The sequence below is a fragment of the Schistocerca piceifrons genome, chromosome 3, assembly GCF_021461385.2.
Source record: "Schistocerca piceifrons isolate TAMUIC-IGC-003096 chromosome 3, iqSchPice1.1, whole genome shotgun sequence".
Classification (NCBI taxonomy): domain Eukaryota; kingdom Metazoa; phylum Arthropoda; class Insecta; order Orthoptera; family Acrididae; genus Schistocerca; species Schistocerca piceifrons.
Window position 1 is genome coordinate 34,322,083 of NC_060140.1, and position 18,003 is coordinate 34,340,085.

At 44.3% G+C, this 18,003-nt stretch overlaps 1 protein-coding gene across 1 annotated transcript in view; it reads right to left on the minus strand.

The window, feature by feature from the left end:
- The window catches only part of LOC124788372 (transient receptor potential-gamma protein-like), a 389,094-nt gene that overhangs the window by 185,464 nt on the left and 185,627 nt on the right, over positions 1–18,003 (minus strand). The window contains exon 8 of the mRNA XM_047255637.1: positions 10,103–10,236. Coding sequence (XP_047111593.1) covers positions 10,103–10,236 — 134 coding nt within the window. The remainder of the gene's footprint in view (positions 1–10,102; positions 10,237–18,003) is intronic.

Here is an 18,003-nt window from a genome sequence, read left to right on the forward strand (position 1 = left end):
TTTCTCCTGTTCTGGTTTTCCCACAGTCCATGCCTCACTGGTGTGCTCCAAACGCACATTTCCAGATATTTCTCCCTCAAGTTAAGACCTGTGTTTGACACTAGCAGACTTCTCTTTGCCAGGAATGCCTTTTTCGCCAGTGCTAGTCTACCTTTCGTGTCCTCCTTGCTCCTTCGGTCATAGGTATTTTGCTGTCTATGTAGTAGAATTCCTTTACTTCGTCTACTTCGTGATCACCAATTGTAATGTTAAGTTCCTCGCTGTTCTCGTTTCTGCTTCTTCTCATTACCTTAGTGTTTCTTCGATTTACCATCAGTCCATATTCCGTACTCGTTAGACCGTTGATTCCATTCAACACATGCCGCAATTCTTCTTACCTTCACTGGGGATAGCAATGTCATCAGTGAATCTTATCACTGATATTCTTTCAGCCTGAGTTTTAATCCCATTCTTGAACCTTTCTTTTATTCTCCTCATTATTTCTTCGATGTATAGATTGAACAGTAGGGGCTACAGACCATATACTGTCTCACACCCCCTCTGCATTTAAAAGTGGAATTACCTCTGAACTCTCAATATTATCGTGCTTGCTGTTAATTTCGCCGAAGGTTGTTTTGACTTCTCTATCTGAATCCGTCCTTCCGACAATCATTTCTTTTCCGATTTCTTCACATTTTTCATGCAGCCGCTTTGTCTTAGCTTCCCTGCACTTCCTATTTAATACATTCCTAATTGACTTGTATTTCTGAATTTATGAATTTCCCTGAACATCATCCTTCATTCGACGATCAGCTGAAGTATTTCATCTGTTATCCGTGGTTTCTTCGCAGTTGCCTTCGTTGTACGTGCGGTTTTCTTTTCAATTTCTGCGACTGTCCTCTCTAGAGATGTCCATTTATCGTCAACTGTATTGCCTACGGAACTACTCATTATTGCAGTATCTATAACCTAAGAAATCTTCAGGCGCATCTCCTCATTCCTTAGTACTTCCGTATCGCAGTTCTTTGCCCACTGATTCTTCCTGACTAATCTCTGAAACTTCAGCCTACTCTTCATCATTAATAAATTGTTATCTCAGTCTATATCTGCTCGTGGGTACGCCTTACAGACCAACATCTGATCTTGTGCATTGTAAATGGGATATCTAGCATCCCATACATTGGGAATATATCACAGAAGGTAGCAAATATTCTCAAAAATCACAGAGTTGGGTTTAATACATCAAGTAAGCTACAACAAAAACTAATACATAATATAGAGTGTAATGACGATCCCTACCCAGACTCTGGATGCCCTGTGTTCTGTCTGGGGCAAACAGACCGAAATTTTAACATCACGCACACAAAGGTCATTAAGGCCTACGCACACAACAGACACACATCCACAATACTGGATGCCCATTTGGAAAAGTAGAGGAAAATGTCAAATTACTCTATCGGCTAAATAAAAGGCATGAAATGGACTTGTTAGAAGAATTGCAGATATACACAAATTAGAGAAAACACGAAGACAAAGTGATAAACGAATAACTAGAAAGTGAATCGGCGAATTTCTTTAGATACTTTGACAATGACTTAAAAAAGTAGTAACACACAGAAATAAACACCACTGTAAAAAAGATGTAAGCAAATCCATATTGTTAAGATAAATACCTTCTGTACAAAAGCATCTCTGTGGAGGACCTGTAACATTATCTCTGTCAACTATATCGAAAACCATCTTTGTGACTGTTTGTTTATGAACGTTATTCTCGATGTATACTGTGCACTGAAAGTTGTGAGTGATGTTTAACATGTGTCAAGCTCTGCACAAATGGATCATAAGAAAACAGTAAGTACACGTTCTTCCAAATTTCTCCACTAATTACATATAAAAATCGATAACAAACTAAAAAGTTGCGCGTTTTTTGTATATTACAGTAAAGTGAACAAACCCAGCAGAATCTCACACATCGAAAATATTACGAAATAATGGCATACCGGTAATACAAAGAAATACACACTTGAAAACGGAAATCATTTTCCAGAACATAAATAAAAGAAAATCGTGACTGATAGCAGAAAGTTATTCATAAACAAACCTAAATCTAATATCTGATTTCGGATCTCTGCCTGCCCATGATCCCATATCTCCCGGCCATTTCCAAGTATACCTCCCTCTTTTGTGATTCTTGAGGAGAGTATTAGCTATTACTAACTGAACTCAATTAGTCTTTCTCCTCTCTCTCGTTTCTACTACCAAGCCCGCACTATCCGCAAGCCTTTCTCCTACTTCCTCCCCCATAACCACATTCCAATCCTCCATGACTATTACATTTTCATTTCCCTTTACACACTGAATTATTCGTTCAGTATTCTTTATCTGTTCGTCGTCTGCTTGCGATGTCGGCGTGTATACATGAACTATTGTTGTCGGTGTTAGTCTCCTGTCGGTTCAGATCCTGATGACAACGACCCTACCACTGGACTGCACACAGAAGCTCACTCTGTGCCCTGCCTCCGTGTTCACGATGTATCCTCTACTCCCGTTATACTATTTTCTGCTGCTGTTGATACAACGCTATACTCGTTTGACCAAAAATCCCTGTCTTCCTTCTATTTCACTTCACTGACCCTCACTGTGTATAGATTACGCCTTGGTTTATGGATAGTGCCTTTGATTAGTTACCAAAACTCCCTCATTCCCAGTTTCTAACCCGGCCAACGCTTAGATTTTAAATAAAAGTCATCAGCAATGGCAGCCAAAGAAGTCAGCCTTATTCAGCCAACGGCCTTGTCAAAGAGGGCGGAGGAGCGGACAGAGGTTCAGGGCACTTTCTTGTCCTTGGGGTGGGAAATTGCCCCTAAAGGCGAAGAATCAGCAATGAGCAACGGCATGAGGATGCAGAGGGCAATGGAAACCACTGCATTATAGACACGTAATGTGTACCCACAGGACATGTGGCCTGAAATTGAAAAAAGTGTCATGATGATCTCTCCATTGGCAAAAGACTCCGGAAAATTTCCCCCTTCGGATCTCCGGGAGTGCCAAGTGTGAGGTGAACATGAGGAGAAAATGACTGAATAGCCAACGAAAGGATATAGTTCTATGGGTCGGGGGGTGGAATTCCAAAAGTTTGGACGTGGTAGGAAAGCTGGAAAATGAGAAAAGGGATGGCTCCATATAGATATAGTGGGGATCAGTGAAGCGAAACAGACACTTAACAACAAACAAAACAGCTTCAGTTCTGCTCTGCTGCTGGCTGAGTCCTGTGCATATGACGGTTAGTTACTGACACGTGGCGTTGCAGGGGTTCCCCGTTTTAATGGTCACAGAGACAGCAGTGCTCTGGTCGCTGCAGCACAGACGAGATTCTCCTGAGCAGAGGGGAGGCCCCTGGCGGAGTGGTCCAGACCACGGAAGTGTGCCCCAGCCAGCTGCCAGGTAGATCTCGCGTGGACGGTTACATGAGGGACACCATTTTGCAATTTTTTGTAATTTTGTATTAAAGTTCTTTTCGGTCCTATTTCCTTCCTATGCCTGTGGTGGTTATTGTTTACAGTGTGCGTTGTGAGTGTACATACTACGATTATTCCATCATTGCTGTTTACAAATGTACTATCCTATAGCGTTAGTCTCTTCTAAGGGATCCTCATACTGACGTCACACACTAATAATGTAGTGATAATGTGGACTTTGCACGTATTTGTTGCAGTGTGTTATTTATTTAACTCGAGATGTAGGCGCATTTTTTAAAATATCAGGCTGTGCTTGTTGTTTAACACGGGATATCGACGCAATAACTCTTAATTGTTCAGTCACGTATTTAGGTGTGTGTCTTTGTAATATCGAGGGAGAATTAACAAAATAGTAACGAATTGTAAATAGCAATAAAGGGATGTGGTCATATGTCAGTATGCAGTGAGCCTTGAGCAGCCGCTGGTGAAGTATCAGTGCAGCAGCAGTGCAGTAGCGAGTCGCATATTTAGCTGTCATATTTGTTTTGTAGTTTGATTCTTAATTTCTTTCCGAGTGTTTGTGCGCTTGCATATTCAATTACATAAAATCCTTGCGTATTCTCGTATTGCTTATTGAAAGGTGTAAAGTATAAATTCGCGGAGTCGTTAGCCAGTTGTTTGTTTTGGACAGCCAGTGCTTTATGTTTATTTCGTAGAGTCAGTTAGCAGCAGACAGAGTCCAGTGCAGTTTCATCTGTGCTTGCAGAGTGAAGTGTGCGAGCAGCAGTAGCAGAAACTAGTCGTATATTTAGTTTTTTGTATTAGTTCCGCAGGTTTAATTCAAATTACTTTGTGTGTTTGTGTGCTTGCGTGGTGTAATTTTTCGGATATTTGCGTATTTTCGAATTAGAAAGGGGTAATATCAAATTTTAATAACGGTAGAGTGTAACATCGCGTTAGCGGTTGTCATTTGTACTAAGACAGGGGTAGGATCGCATTATAATATCTGTATAGTGGCGTAGTCGTGGCCATTTGATTGCTTAGTTCGTAAGTAATTGTTCATGTATCGCAGCTCAATCTGGCGCTGGTGACGCAACTGTGCAGTCGCATATTGCTGTTTTATTTGTCGTAACTCTATACGTCCAGATATTAGCAGTAGGATGGATAGGGTGTGTGAGTGTTGCGTGCGGGTGCAGGAGGAACTGGCCGCGGTTCGCGAGCAGCTGAGCGTGCTGTTGGCCACGGTCAGCCCGCCTTCAGGCTGCTGCCTCGAGGTGCAGCGGCGGCGGAGGGTCTGGCGCGTCGCTTGAGACACCCCAGGTGTCGCTTGCTGCGTCCGCTGACTCAGCCGCCGAGGGACCTTCTAGTGTACCCGGCGCGTTGGGGCCGCCCTCACCTCAGGGTGAGTGGCGGATTGCAACGCGTTCGCGTCGCTCGAGGCGGAGGGTCAATGTGGAGGCTGTCCGGCTGGCCTCGCCCGTTCATCCTGTCAGTGGGCAGGTGGCCGCTCCTTCAGCAGGGCCCGAGCAGGCACACGGGGGCAAAGGCTTGCTGGTTATAACCAACTCCAACGTTAGGCGGGTGTTGGAGCCCCTTACGGAAATAGCGTACAGGGCTGGAAATAATTCCAACGTGCACTCGGTTTGTCTGCCAGGGGGCCTCATCCGAGATGTGGAGGCGGCCTTACCTGCGGCTATCGAGCGTACGGGGTGCAGTCGTCTGCAAGTAGTTGCTCACGTCGGCACCAATGATGCCTGTCGCTTGGGTTCTGAGGCGATCCTCAGTTCGTACAGGCGGCTGGCGGATTTGAAGACCGCTGGCCTCGCACGCGGGGTGCAAGCAGAGCTCTCTATTTGCAGCATCGTTCCCAGAGTTGATCGGGGTCCTTTGGTTTGGAGCCGAGTGGAGGGTTTCAACCAGAGGCTTCGTCGAATCTGTGACGGTCTTGGCTGCAGATTTCTAGACTTGCGCTATTGGGTGGGGTATTGTAGGACGCCCCTAAATAGGTCAGGGGTGCACTACACAAAGGAAGCGGCTACTCGGGTAGCAGTGTACTTGTGGCGTGCACATGGGGTTTTTTTAGGCTAGGCAGTAGTGCGAGGTGTCCTGATGAACACTCACCAGTCGACGTGCAGGCAGTGAAATCAGGACGCGCTTCAGCTATCAAGATATTAGCAGTAAATTTGAAGAGTGTTCGGAATAAAGTTCCTGAATTTACTGCCCTCCAGGAAGCGGGTGGCTGAACCCTGAGATAGAAAGTTCCGAAATATTTAGTGAGGGTTGGAACGTGTATCGGAAAGACAGATTAGACACCGTAGGAGGTGGTGTCTTCATTGCAGTTGACAAAAATATTGTGTCTACTGAGGTCGAAGTAAAGTGTGATTGTGAAGTTATCTGGACACGTTTAACAGGGCTAGGAAAAATAAAGTTAATTGTTGGGTGTTATTACCGGCCACCAGGTTCCACCGTGACGCTTCTAGAATCATTCAAAGGGAGTCTGCACTCTGTATAGCAGAAGTACCCGTATCATGCTATATTAGTCGGAGGCCACTTCAACCTACCTGGTATAGACTGGGATGTCTATGGATTCATTACAGGTGGTACAGACAAGCCGTTGTGTGAATTACTTTTGAACACATTATCCGAAAACTGTCTTGAGCAGCTAAATCGACAGCCAACGCGTGATGGAAATATTTTAGATCTGTTAGCCACGAACAGACCACACCTCATCGACGGTGTCAGTGTTGAGACAGAGATTAGTGATCATGATGTTGTCATTACGACTATGGTTACGAAAGTTAAAAAGTCGGTCAAGAAGGAGAGCATTCTTACTAGAAAGAGCAAATAAACAGTTGTTAGCATCCCACTTAGTAAATGAATCGATTTAATTTACTTCCGGTACGATGGACGTGGAAGAATTATGGGCAAACTTTAAACACATTGTAAATCACGCATTGGAGATGTATGTGCCGAAAAAGTGGGTTACGGACGGAAAAGACCCCACCGTGGTTTAACAGCGCAATCCGAAGAATGCTCAGGAAGCAAAGACAGTTGCACTCCCGGTACAAGAAAGATCGGGAGAATGAGGCCAGGCAAAAGTTAGTAGAGATTTGTGCTGCTGTAAAAAGAGCGATGCGCGAACCATACAACCACTACCACCGTCATACCTTAGCAAAATATCTTGCTCAAAACCCAAGGAAATTCTGGTCTTACGTAAAATCGGTAAGCGGGTCGAAGGTTTCCATCCAGTCACTCACTGATCAGTCTGGCCTGGCAACGGAAGACAGCAAAACGAAAGCTGAAATTTTAAATTTAGCATTTCAGAAATCTTTCACGCAGGAGGATCGTACAAACATGCCGCCGTTTGAGTCTCGTACAGATTCCCGTATGGAGGACATAGTGATAGACATCCCTGAGGTTGTGAAGCAGCTGAATGGGTTGATGATAAATAAATCGCCAGGTCCTGATGGGATTCCAATGCGGTTTTACAGAGAGCACTCTACTGCATTGGCTCCTTACTTAGCTTGCATTTATCGCGAATCTCTTACCCAACGTAAAGTCCCGAGCAACTGGAAAAAAGCGCAGGTGACGCCTGTATATAAGAAGAGTAGAAGGACGGATCCTCAAAATTACAGACTAATATCCTTAACATAGGTTTGTTGCAGGATATTCTCAGTTCGAATACAATGAATTTCCTTGAGACAGAGAAGTTGCTGTCCATGCATCAGCACGGCTTTAGAAAGCATCGCTCCTGCGAAACGCAACTCGCCCTTTTTTCACATGTTATCTTTCGAACCATGGATGAAGGGTATCAGACGGATGCCATATTCCTTGACTTTAGGAAAGCGTTTGACTCGGTGCTCCACTACAGACTCCTAACTAAGGTACGAGTATAGGGGATTAGTTTCCAAATACGTGAGTGGCTCGAAGACTTCTTAAGTAATAGAACCCAGTAAGTTGTCCTCGATGGTGAGTGGTCATCGGAGGTGAGGGTATCATCTGGAGTGCCCCAGGGAAGTATGGCGGATCCGCTGTTGTTTTCCATCTATATAAATGATCTTTTTGATAAGGTGGATAGCAATGTGCGGCTGTTTGCTGATGATGCTGTGGTATACGGGAAAGTGTCGTCGTTGAGTGACTGTAGGAGGATACAAGATGACTTGGGCAGAATTTGTGATTGGTGTAAAGAATGGCATCTAAATCAAAATATAGATAAATGTAAATAAATGCAGATGAATAGGAAAAAGAATCCCGTAATGTTTGAATACTCCATTAGTAGTGTAGCGGTTGACACAGTCACGTCGATTAAATATTTGGGCGTAACATTGCAGAGCGATATGAAGTGGGACAAGCAGTTGTGGGGAAGGCGTATAGTCGTCTTCAGTTGATTGGTAGAATTTTGGGAAGATGTGGTTCATGTGTAAAACACTAATACGACCTATTCTTGAGTACTGCTCGAGCGTTCGGGATCCCTATCAGGTCGGATTGAGGGAGGACATAGAAGCAATTCAGAGGCGGGCTGCTAGATTTGTTACTGGTAGGTTTGATCATCACGCGAGTGTTACGGAAACGCTTCAGGAACTCGGGTGGGAGTCTCTGGAAGAAAGGAGGCGTTCTTTTCGTGAATCGCTACTGAGGAAATTTAGAGAATCAGCATTTGAGGCTGACTGCAGTACAATTTTACTGCCGCCAACTTATATTTCGCGGAAAGACCACAAAGATAAGAGAGATTAGGGCTCGTACAGAGGCATATAGGCAGTCATTTTTCCCTCTTTCTGTTTGGGAGTGGAACAGGAGTATGTATGTAGATGTAGATGTAGATCCTTGCAGCTCGCAGAAGGTAAAAGCAGGAATGTATTCGTTGTTAAATAATGCATTGTGAAAATTGTTTAATGCAGGATACTGGCATATTTTGTTTGAAATAAAGTGTTTTGGTAACTGTTAAACATTTAAAATCTCGTATTTCCAAATATCTTATACTGGAAATGTGGGTAGTTGGAGAAAATCGGTAAAATTACTGTGAATTAGAATAGGAGGTGTGACTGCTTACAGAAAATGTAATGACATCATTTAATTATAGTAGTTCAGCCGCACAGCGTAATGTGAAAGTGCCATTCTTTGTGAATTACGACAGTATTTTCCGCCGTTTCTTCAGCAGGATAACTTTGCTGCTGATGATTCCTCCTCTCGGTATGGTGCACCGACCTCGAATGATGAATGGCACACAACCACTCTAGTGAGAAAAGGGGGAGAGGTCCTGTTGGTCTAGAGAGAAAGGCGGGAATGATCGCAGGACGAGTTTCCCAACTCCCTATTGGCCAGTATCAGGATGCATCCTGTACCTACGTAATGCAGCTGTCCGATGTGTGGGGATTCCGTGGGGGCAGATTGCGCGCCTTTTCAGCGTTGGGTCCGCAGCTCGTGGCCTCGCGGTCGCGTTCTCCCTTCCCGAGCACGGGGTTCCAGGTTCGATTCCCGGCGAGGTCAGGGGTTTCACCTGCCTCGAGATGACTGGGTGTTTGTGCTGTTCTCATCATTTCATCATCATTCACGGAAGTGGCGAGATTGGACTGAGCAGAGGTTGGGACTTTGTACGGGCGCTGATAACCGCGCAGTTGAGCGCCCCACAAGCGAAACATCATCATCATCATCATCATCATCATCATCTTCAGCGTGACCTTGAAGTTGCTGCAGGTGCACGGGTAGAGCTCCTGGAAGTCTGCTCTTATCACTAGAACTGGCAAGGTCAGATCGTTATCTGCGCCAGGACCCACAGTGCTACCCTACTGCAGTTCCCGTAACTGACGTTCCAGCCCAGCCGCGAGTGTGGACGAGCGCTTCTCCTGTGCCCTACTTACCACAACTATGTTCGTTTTGGAAATGGAGCTGGAATGGCGCTGCTCTTATCAACGTCATATACTGCAAAAAGATGCATGTTCAATGATCTTGTGTTGTAGTTCTTTTTGTCAAAAGTGAGTGTCTGAGAATGTTTGACATGGTGCTGGAACATCAACGGCTGTAGTTGTTACAAATGAAGAGTATCAGTCCAATCTGCATTAATTTACATTTTGCTGGTGGCTACCTCCATGAGACCAGTTTGTACTCCACGTGGGGGAGCGTCGGTGTGCAGAGGCGCCGTGTGGGTGGCGGCAGTCGGCGGTGGTGGTGTGGACACAGCTGCCGCTCGTGGACTCGAGACTCGGCTCGTGGTGGCTGTTGTACAGCGGAAACCGGTAACCACCAGTAAAATTAAAATTAGTGCAAATTACAAAGAACGTCTTGACTTGAGGCACCGTTGTCCCTCTATTAATATTTGTGACAGAGTCAGATTGGTGGTCAGTGTCATGTAAGAAAATAAAATAATTGCACCTCGTTATTCCGATAGGAACGGAATATTCATCTTAGTCTTCATGCATATTTTATATCATAGGCGGAAACAGGTACTGGAGATGTACTTGGTCTTCAGCTTTGCGCATGCGTGCTACTAGTCCGTGGGTTCCAACGGTGTCTACCTTCGCTGCTCTCTCTCTTTTGCCTTATCTAAAATTAATATTTCAATTTAAAATATCTCTAATCTAGGCGCAACAATTACGGGTAGTTTTCGTAGAAATGTCTCTTAGTAATGTAAGCACATTTCAGCTTCATAAAAATAGATAATCACTTACCGCAAGAGAAGGCGAAGAGTACTAAAACGTAGAGGAAGAAGAACTTCATGATGTCCAGCACCATGCGGCTCAGGGAGACCTGCAGAGGTCCCAGGTACGGGTTGACGGAGAATATGTACACCAGCTTCAGAGAGCTACAAACAAGAAAACAGGACGGTGTCTTAATGTGCTACAGCCAAGCCCCGGTTATCAAAGTGCTTTAGATTAACACTCGGTGCTAAACGACATATAACATTTATCTGTGTCAGCCATATTTTCATATATGTCCAGGACAGGAGATTCGAAACCTCGTTCTCAAGTGGTCGAAGTAGAATGTTGCAGGTGTACGTCTACCAAATGCTGCAACTCCACAACATTGTTTAGCAATTTTCCTCACCATCTTTACACGATTCTGTATAGGTTTCCTGGTTTGCGCTACCCTCGGAAATGATTTTTTTTCAGTTGTGTTTACTTTTTGAGCTTTCTGTACAGGTGGAGAAGTAGAGCGCCATTTATCTATTTTGAAATACCCGGGCTCTGGCTCTAGTCGCCGAACACAGGCGAGTGGGACGGAACTGTTCCGACGGCGACCCGCTTTCAAACGCGGACTATGGTGCCTCAGGGGGCAGGTGTCCGGGGGGAGCGGGGGGTGCGGAGGCAAAGCCTACCACCGTTGTACTCGTATACGGGGCTCGATCGTACAAACACCTGACCCGAGCCCCCCTGCCGGGCGCAGAGACTGGGCCACACTCTCCTGGAGAGAGCCGGGGCTGTTGAATCTCCGAACAATACGGAACTCTCGTATTTCCTTAACAGTTCATTCGCAGCTGCGAGTGAAACAACTACTCACTGTGCGTTGTATCTGTTGTTTTAGCTTGTTCTATAGTGAATTTTGGGGCTCAAGTAAGAAGTGAATAGGTAAAATAGTAAATCAAGTAATTTACTTGTCCCCAGAACCTTTCAAATTACGCAAGTTTTGAAACAGATAAATTATAACTCGAGAGGCTACGTAGACCGATTTAAACAATTTCGCTGACAGTTTAAGCGAAACCCCGTCAATTCAATAGAAAATATAACTCCGAACTGTACAGCAAGGATGAAAGGCTGTGTAGTGGTGATATGAAAAGCGGCTTATTCTGTTTCTCTTGTTACTATTTGTAGGAGATACTTTGTCGACTAAACACCGAGTCTGTGACATTCAACATCTCCATGACAAAACTAGAAAACACAAACTTTCTTCGGTCTATGCAATAACGTTTTGAATGTGGCAAGTCTAGGCAATGTAAATGTAGCTACCCAATCAGGCATTGGGTAAGCAGTTCCGCAGCATTACACAACCAAAAAGTTACTGGAAATACACTCATGTTCAGAAAAAACAGAACACCTCGAACGACTAGAGACAGGACGTTTGTATTCACACAAGTACTCGGTATGTTCTGCAAGAAACATGTGGGCCCGCGGATTCAAGGTCAACATCGATACTGTCGCGCAACACCCGTATGCGAGAACAGTACCGTCAAATCACTGAGTCTTAAAGAGGCACATTACTGGAGAACAGTACCGTCAAATCACAGTACTGGTGTCAGGGAATGTGATGGATCCATAGCGTTAACTGCTGCTGGGGTGGGACGAAGTGTTTCCACAGTGCAGCAGATGTGCGTAGAATTCTTCACGAAAGGACGTAGAGCATTACGAGATGGGTAAGGTCGCCTCCCTCCTAGAAGATCACCGCCTCATCCGAATGGCATTGCAGGGCAGATCTGCGTCGTCCTCGCCTCTGGCGCAGTAGTGGAGCAGTGTAACACATTGTACATTATCCGTTGCCGTTTATTATGCCACGGGCAACGGACGCGTCTTCTCTTCTCTGCCTACCTTTGGCGAATGTGCAGAAACGTGCTAGACGGCAATGGTCTATGGAACGATACCACTGGGAATAGCAATGACATCAGATAGTGTTTTCAGACGAATCGAGGTTCTGTTAGTTTGGAAACGATGACCGCATTTTGGTTGGCAGACAGGGAGCGACATCACAGTGATTACATTCGTAAAAAACATACAGCACCGACTGAAAGCCCTATGGTGTGGGGTGCTACTGGGTGCAACCAGAAACCACAGTTGGTGTGTGACCAGTGTGGCCTACTCGAGTGACGTCCTGCGAGCCGTGCCCGTACCCTGTCTGCACGGACGCCACGTTTCAGCAAGACAATGCACCACCGTATTTTGCTGCACGAACACGTGCCTTGTTGGTACCACAGGACGTCAGGCTTTTCCCACGGCCCGCCACATCACCAGACTTGTCGCCAATCGAAAATGTGTCGGATATGGTGAAACAATGGGTGCACCGTTGTGACCCAGTGTCAACCACCACAGATGACCTTGGAGCCATGTGAATGCATCGTGGATGGCTGGCTATACCAAAGGATACAATTTGAGCTTTATACGCGTCGATACCATCATATATGGAACAACAAGTCGACAAGGTACATGGCGCACCCTGTCCCTACTGAGCAACAGAGCACATACTACTAGGCTAATCAGTTCTGCAGAAGATACTAATGTACATGTCCTGTGAATATGAACTTCCTACCTGTGTTCTGTTTTTTCTGAACACGAGTGTAGAAACGTAGTAAATATAATAATTATCTGTATACTTTTCTGTGGAGCGTTGGATCTTGCCGTCAGGCATTATGAGATAGAATCGTCTTCCAGTCCTAGTGTTTTTCGCTCCTTGATTAATTTTTTGCGCACAATTAGACCCTGTATTAAAATCGCATTTGAAAAAAGCAACAGTATTCAAAGGCAGTTCTAAAACCATAGAGAATGACCTCCTCCACTGCATGTTTCAAGTCTGCCAGGACGAAATTAGAAAGGAAATTAAGGACGCAGAGTTTCTGGCTGTGATGTAGCCTGCGTTTTACAGGTAGTTATAGTACATAGGTAGAGCATTAATGAAAGATTTTGGAACTTCGTAGCACCAGAAAACTGTGATGCACAGCGTTTGCCAATGTGCCTTATAGAGCAGATAATCAACCACTTGGGGAATTACCCACACAAACTAACAGCACAAACATGTGATGGTGCAGCATTCATGAGTGGGTCGCCACGTGGAGTGCAAGCTCCGGCTAAGAGAACGTTCTCCAGTGCTTCATACACTCATTGTTGTGTTCACCAGTTGAACCTCAAGCTGACAGCCGCTGCAGTTATTAAAAATGTGCGAATATTTTTCACTAAACTTGGGGGACATTGCAGCTTCTTTCTAGTATTCCCAGAAAAATTAGCAATTCTCAAAAAAATGGTATGAAAAGGACTGCCAAGTTCAGTGTCAGAGGAGAGTCAATACTTTTTTCGAATATAGGGAAGATATTATCAAGAACATGAATAGAATGAGCAATGAGGAAAAAACAGTGTAATGAAAACACCATCCTACCTTAGTAACTATTTTGAAGGATGAAAGGTTAATTTTTAGGTCTCGTTTTTTCATAAAATTATGAACCATGTGGATATTTTGTATAATCAGTTACAGAAAACAGATATTGTCCCAACTTTTGCACAAAATCAGCTGACAGCTTTTCACCGTGAAATTACAAAAATTAGGGAAGGACTGAGTGAAAATTCAACAGATTTGCGCGAGTATAATAAAACAGGTAGAACTGAAGATAGAGGAGTGATGTGTAATATACTGTAGAAGGCAAAAAGAAGTACGTGATGTTATAATTTACGAAGAAAGATCCAACTTCTCTGAACACCTAGCTGCAGCCTCTCTTTTTTTGCCAGAGTAATGCACCACATACTCGTCCATTTTTCGAGGAACTCCTTTCAGAGCTGCCACTGAAAGCTATTCTCTTTTGGAAACAAAGACACTTTGAACAGAACTTTGTTTCATCTATGGAAGAGAGGGGTTGAAAAGTACGTGTGGAGCTTTGCATCAAACGACTTTGTGAAGCTCTTCAAAGCGATAATTACAATTGAAATGATCACATCAAAAACAGAACATTGATTTTCATCACTAAAACGCATCAAAATATTCTTCGAAATACTACTGCCAAGAAAGACTATAAGCAGTCGCAATGCTCTCTATTGAACGACATCTCGTTTTAGGAGCTCCTTATCTGTCAAAGAGAGACTGAAAAATTTGCTAATATGAAGGATGATGCAATGAAATGAGCGAGCGATCTGTTTATATCATGCGTGCGTACAAAAACGTGAGCAGTGCGTTAATTTTTCTCTCGTTTGTCAATGTATTTCTTGGTGAACGAAGTGCACCGCCATCTTTTTGGTCACGAGCCGTTCCCGGATTCTTACAACGTACACGCCTCATGCTGCCCCAAACTGGCTCTTCAGACGCGTCTCTGCTTTCAGCTGAGAGCTGTGTGTGTTAATGTCTTCGATCTTAGGCATCCAGTGCGTTCAATGATTTTAGGGAGTTATTGTTTTAAAGTTCAATAACATCGCAGCAGTTTCGATGCCTGTATGCTGCCGTAAATTAAATTTTCTAAGCACACTATAGCCTGAAAAATCGTGAAGTAAGTTACACTGTAATAGTCAGAGTGACCGTTTACTTTGTAATACTTGACTGTTTCATAAAAATGTCGCGTTCTTGAAATACTGCTGTTGAAATAATATTAATTCTGTAGAATCTGGCGACAGTTTTATATTGGGAACTGTCAAAGATATATTTTATGTCAATAAAGCAAAAAGCACCAAAATACGGCCGTGGGTAAAATGAAACGGCTAAAATGTTAAATTACATAGGACGGGTAATTGAGAAAAATGCGTGGTAAAACATATCATAGACCAAAAATACAAAAAACGGGGGCGAGCATAGGGAGCAGTTAAGAAAATTTTTTACCATGAAATTTCTGCATTTAGAAACGCAAAATTAAGGCATCGCCACATGGTAGTTTGAGGGGACATGCACTACTGGCCATTAAAATTGCTACACCACGAAGATGACGTGCTACAGATGCGAATGAAGAGGATGCTGTGATATGCAAATGATTAGCTTTTCGAAGCATTCACACAAGGTTGACGCCGGTGGCGACACCTACAACGTGCAGACATGAGGAAAGTTTCCAACCGATTTCTCATACACAAACTGCAGTTGACCGGCGTTGCCTGGTGAAACGTTGTTGTGATGCCTCGTGTAAGGAGGAGGAATGCGTACCATCACGTTTCCGACTTTGATAAAGGTCAGTTTGTAGCCTATCGCGATTGTGGTTTATCGTATCGCGACATTGCTGCTCGCGTTGGTCGAGACCCAACGACTGTTAGAAGAATATGGAATCGGTGGGTTCAGGAGGGTAATACGGAACGCCGTGCTGGATCCCAACGGCCTCGTATCATTAGCAGTCGAGATGACAGGCATCTTATCCGCATGGCTGTAACGGATCGTACAGCCACGTCTCGATCCCTGGGGACGTTTGCAAAACGACACCCATCTGCACGAACAGTTCGACAACGTTTGCAGCAGCATGTACTATCAGTTCGGAGACCGTGGCGACGGTTACCCTTGACGCTGCATCACAGACAGGAGCGCCGGCGATGGTGTACTCATCGACGAACGTGGGTGCACGAATGGTAAAACGTCATTTTTTCGGATGAATCCAGCTTCTTTTACAGCATCATGATAGTCGCATCTGTGTTTGGCGACATCGCGGTGAACGCACATTGGAAGCGTGTATTCGTCATCGCCGTACTGGCGTATCACCCGGCGTGATGGTATGGGGTGCCATTGGTTACACGTCTCGGTCACCTCTTGTTCGCACTGACGGCACTTTGAACAGTAGGCGTTACATTTCAGATGTGTTACGACCCGTAGCTCTACCCTTCATTCGATCCCTGCGAAACCCTACATTTCAGCAGGATAATGCACGACCGCATGTTGCAGGCCCTGTACGGGGCTTTCTGGATACAGAAAATGTTCGACTGCTGCCCTGGCCAGCACATTCTCCAGATCTCTCACCAATTGAAAACGTCTGGTCAATGGTGGCCGAGCAACTGGCTCGTCACAATACGCCAGTCACTACTCTTGATGAACTGTGGTATCGTGTTGAAGCTGCATGGGCATCTGTACCTGTACACGCCATCCAAGTTCTATTTGACTCAATGCCCAGGTGTATCAAGGCCTTTATCACGGCCAGAGGTGGTTGTTCTGGGTAATGATTTCTCAGGATGTATGCACCGAAATTGCGTGAAAATGTAATCACATGTCAGGTTCTAGTATAATATATTTGTCCAATGTATACCCGTTTATTATCTGTATTTCTTCTTGGTGTTGCAGTTTTAATGGCCAGTAGTGTATAATGAAGTAAACATTGACCAAAAACTAAATGTCTTCAAGGAGTTCATAATTGTACATTCGTTTGTTTTAACAATATAGTTTTGCAAAGTTATATGAAACCTTTTGTCTGTTACTTCAGCTATATTTGGGTTTATAAAGAAAATTGTAGGTCCAATTAGAACAGAAGTCGTGAAATTAACAAGTAATGAAGAAATATAGTAAACTGCAGAAGCATCACACAAAAAATCAGCTACAAAACAGTCAGATTTCTAGAACATTTATGTGGAATGAAGGAGAACAGGTTATCAAGATAGATCTTCAGATGCCTTAAGGACAAGAAATTAAGAACAAGATGGACCCGAAAAGTGAAAAAGGGTTTAGAACTACGAACAGAAAAGAAATGACGGAACAGAGACAAATGTCTTCTGCATGAATTCTTTAAAATTGGAAGGATTCTATGGTAGAAGTGATTCCGGGACAGGTGCGAAACTAGGGAAAAGAAGAGAAAAGATGATAGAAAAGAAAACAGAAAATGACAAGCAACTGAAACATGCCTGTGGCTCCTAGCACGTCATAGCTTAAAGAAAAAAAATTGTGCTGAATGAGGAAGAAAGTGAGTTTAGAAGAATCTGTTTCTCCACGAATAATGTTTTGGCATTGTACCTAACTGATGACAGTGCGAGGTATATATACAGGGTCAACTTCAATAAAACCGACAAACTGCAGGGACGGCTTCCTGCTTGGAAATGGAGGAAGAAAGGTCCTACGAACATGCGTGCGGAAACGCATCGTTGCTGCGGTAGACGGCGCTGACGAATGGAAGTTCCTCTGACCACGTGCCCTGAGTTCCTCGTGTGTTGCAGACTGTGTGGTTGACGCAGCGTGCTGTAAGCAGCAGAGTGGTCCGGTGTTCGCATCGAGTGCAAGCCCAGATGGTGTTTGTGTACGGCCAAGGAGATGAAGGTAGTCAAGAGGCAGCACGGCTGTACCAAAACAACTACCGTCACGGACAAAAACTACATCACACAACAAGACAAGCCCTTTTTGGCGTTTGTGTGATCGTGGGCCCTTCCAGACAGAGAAGCGTGCAGGGAGGCGGCGGACTGTGCGTACACCAGATCTGGAGGACCGGCTTCTACAGAATACTGAGACGAACCGTAGCACAAGCTGCAGGAAAGTAACACCTCAAAATGATCTAAGCAAAAGCAGCATTACGTGTATGCTGCGTGACAAATGCTGCTGTTGCTATCACCAACGAGTGCAATGATTAGCAGCAGCGGATTTCTATCTACGGTAAGAATGTCGATGGTTTTTGCACCCGATCATCACAATTATCAGATTTATGTCATCAGTCCGACGAAGCAAACTTTACCAGAAATGGCACCATCAGTCTGCATAATCGTCACGTATTGTGACATGTATGCATGCGATGCAGTTCTGCACTGTGTGCTGGGACGATCTGTTGTCGTTGCACACTCACCATCCATTTCCAGACATAGGACATGTTTCCCTGTCACTGCAATTTGTCGTTTCATTATTGTTCACTCTGCATATATGGCTCACATGGCTCATTTTTATATCAATTTATTGCGTAACATAATATTTAAAAAACGAATATTTGAAAAATACCTATCAACTTTCC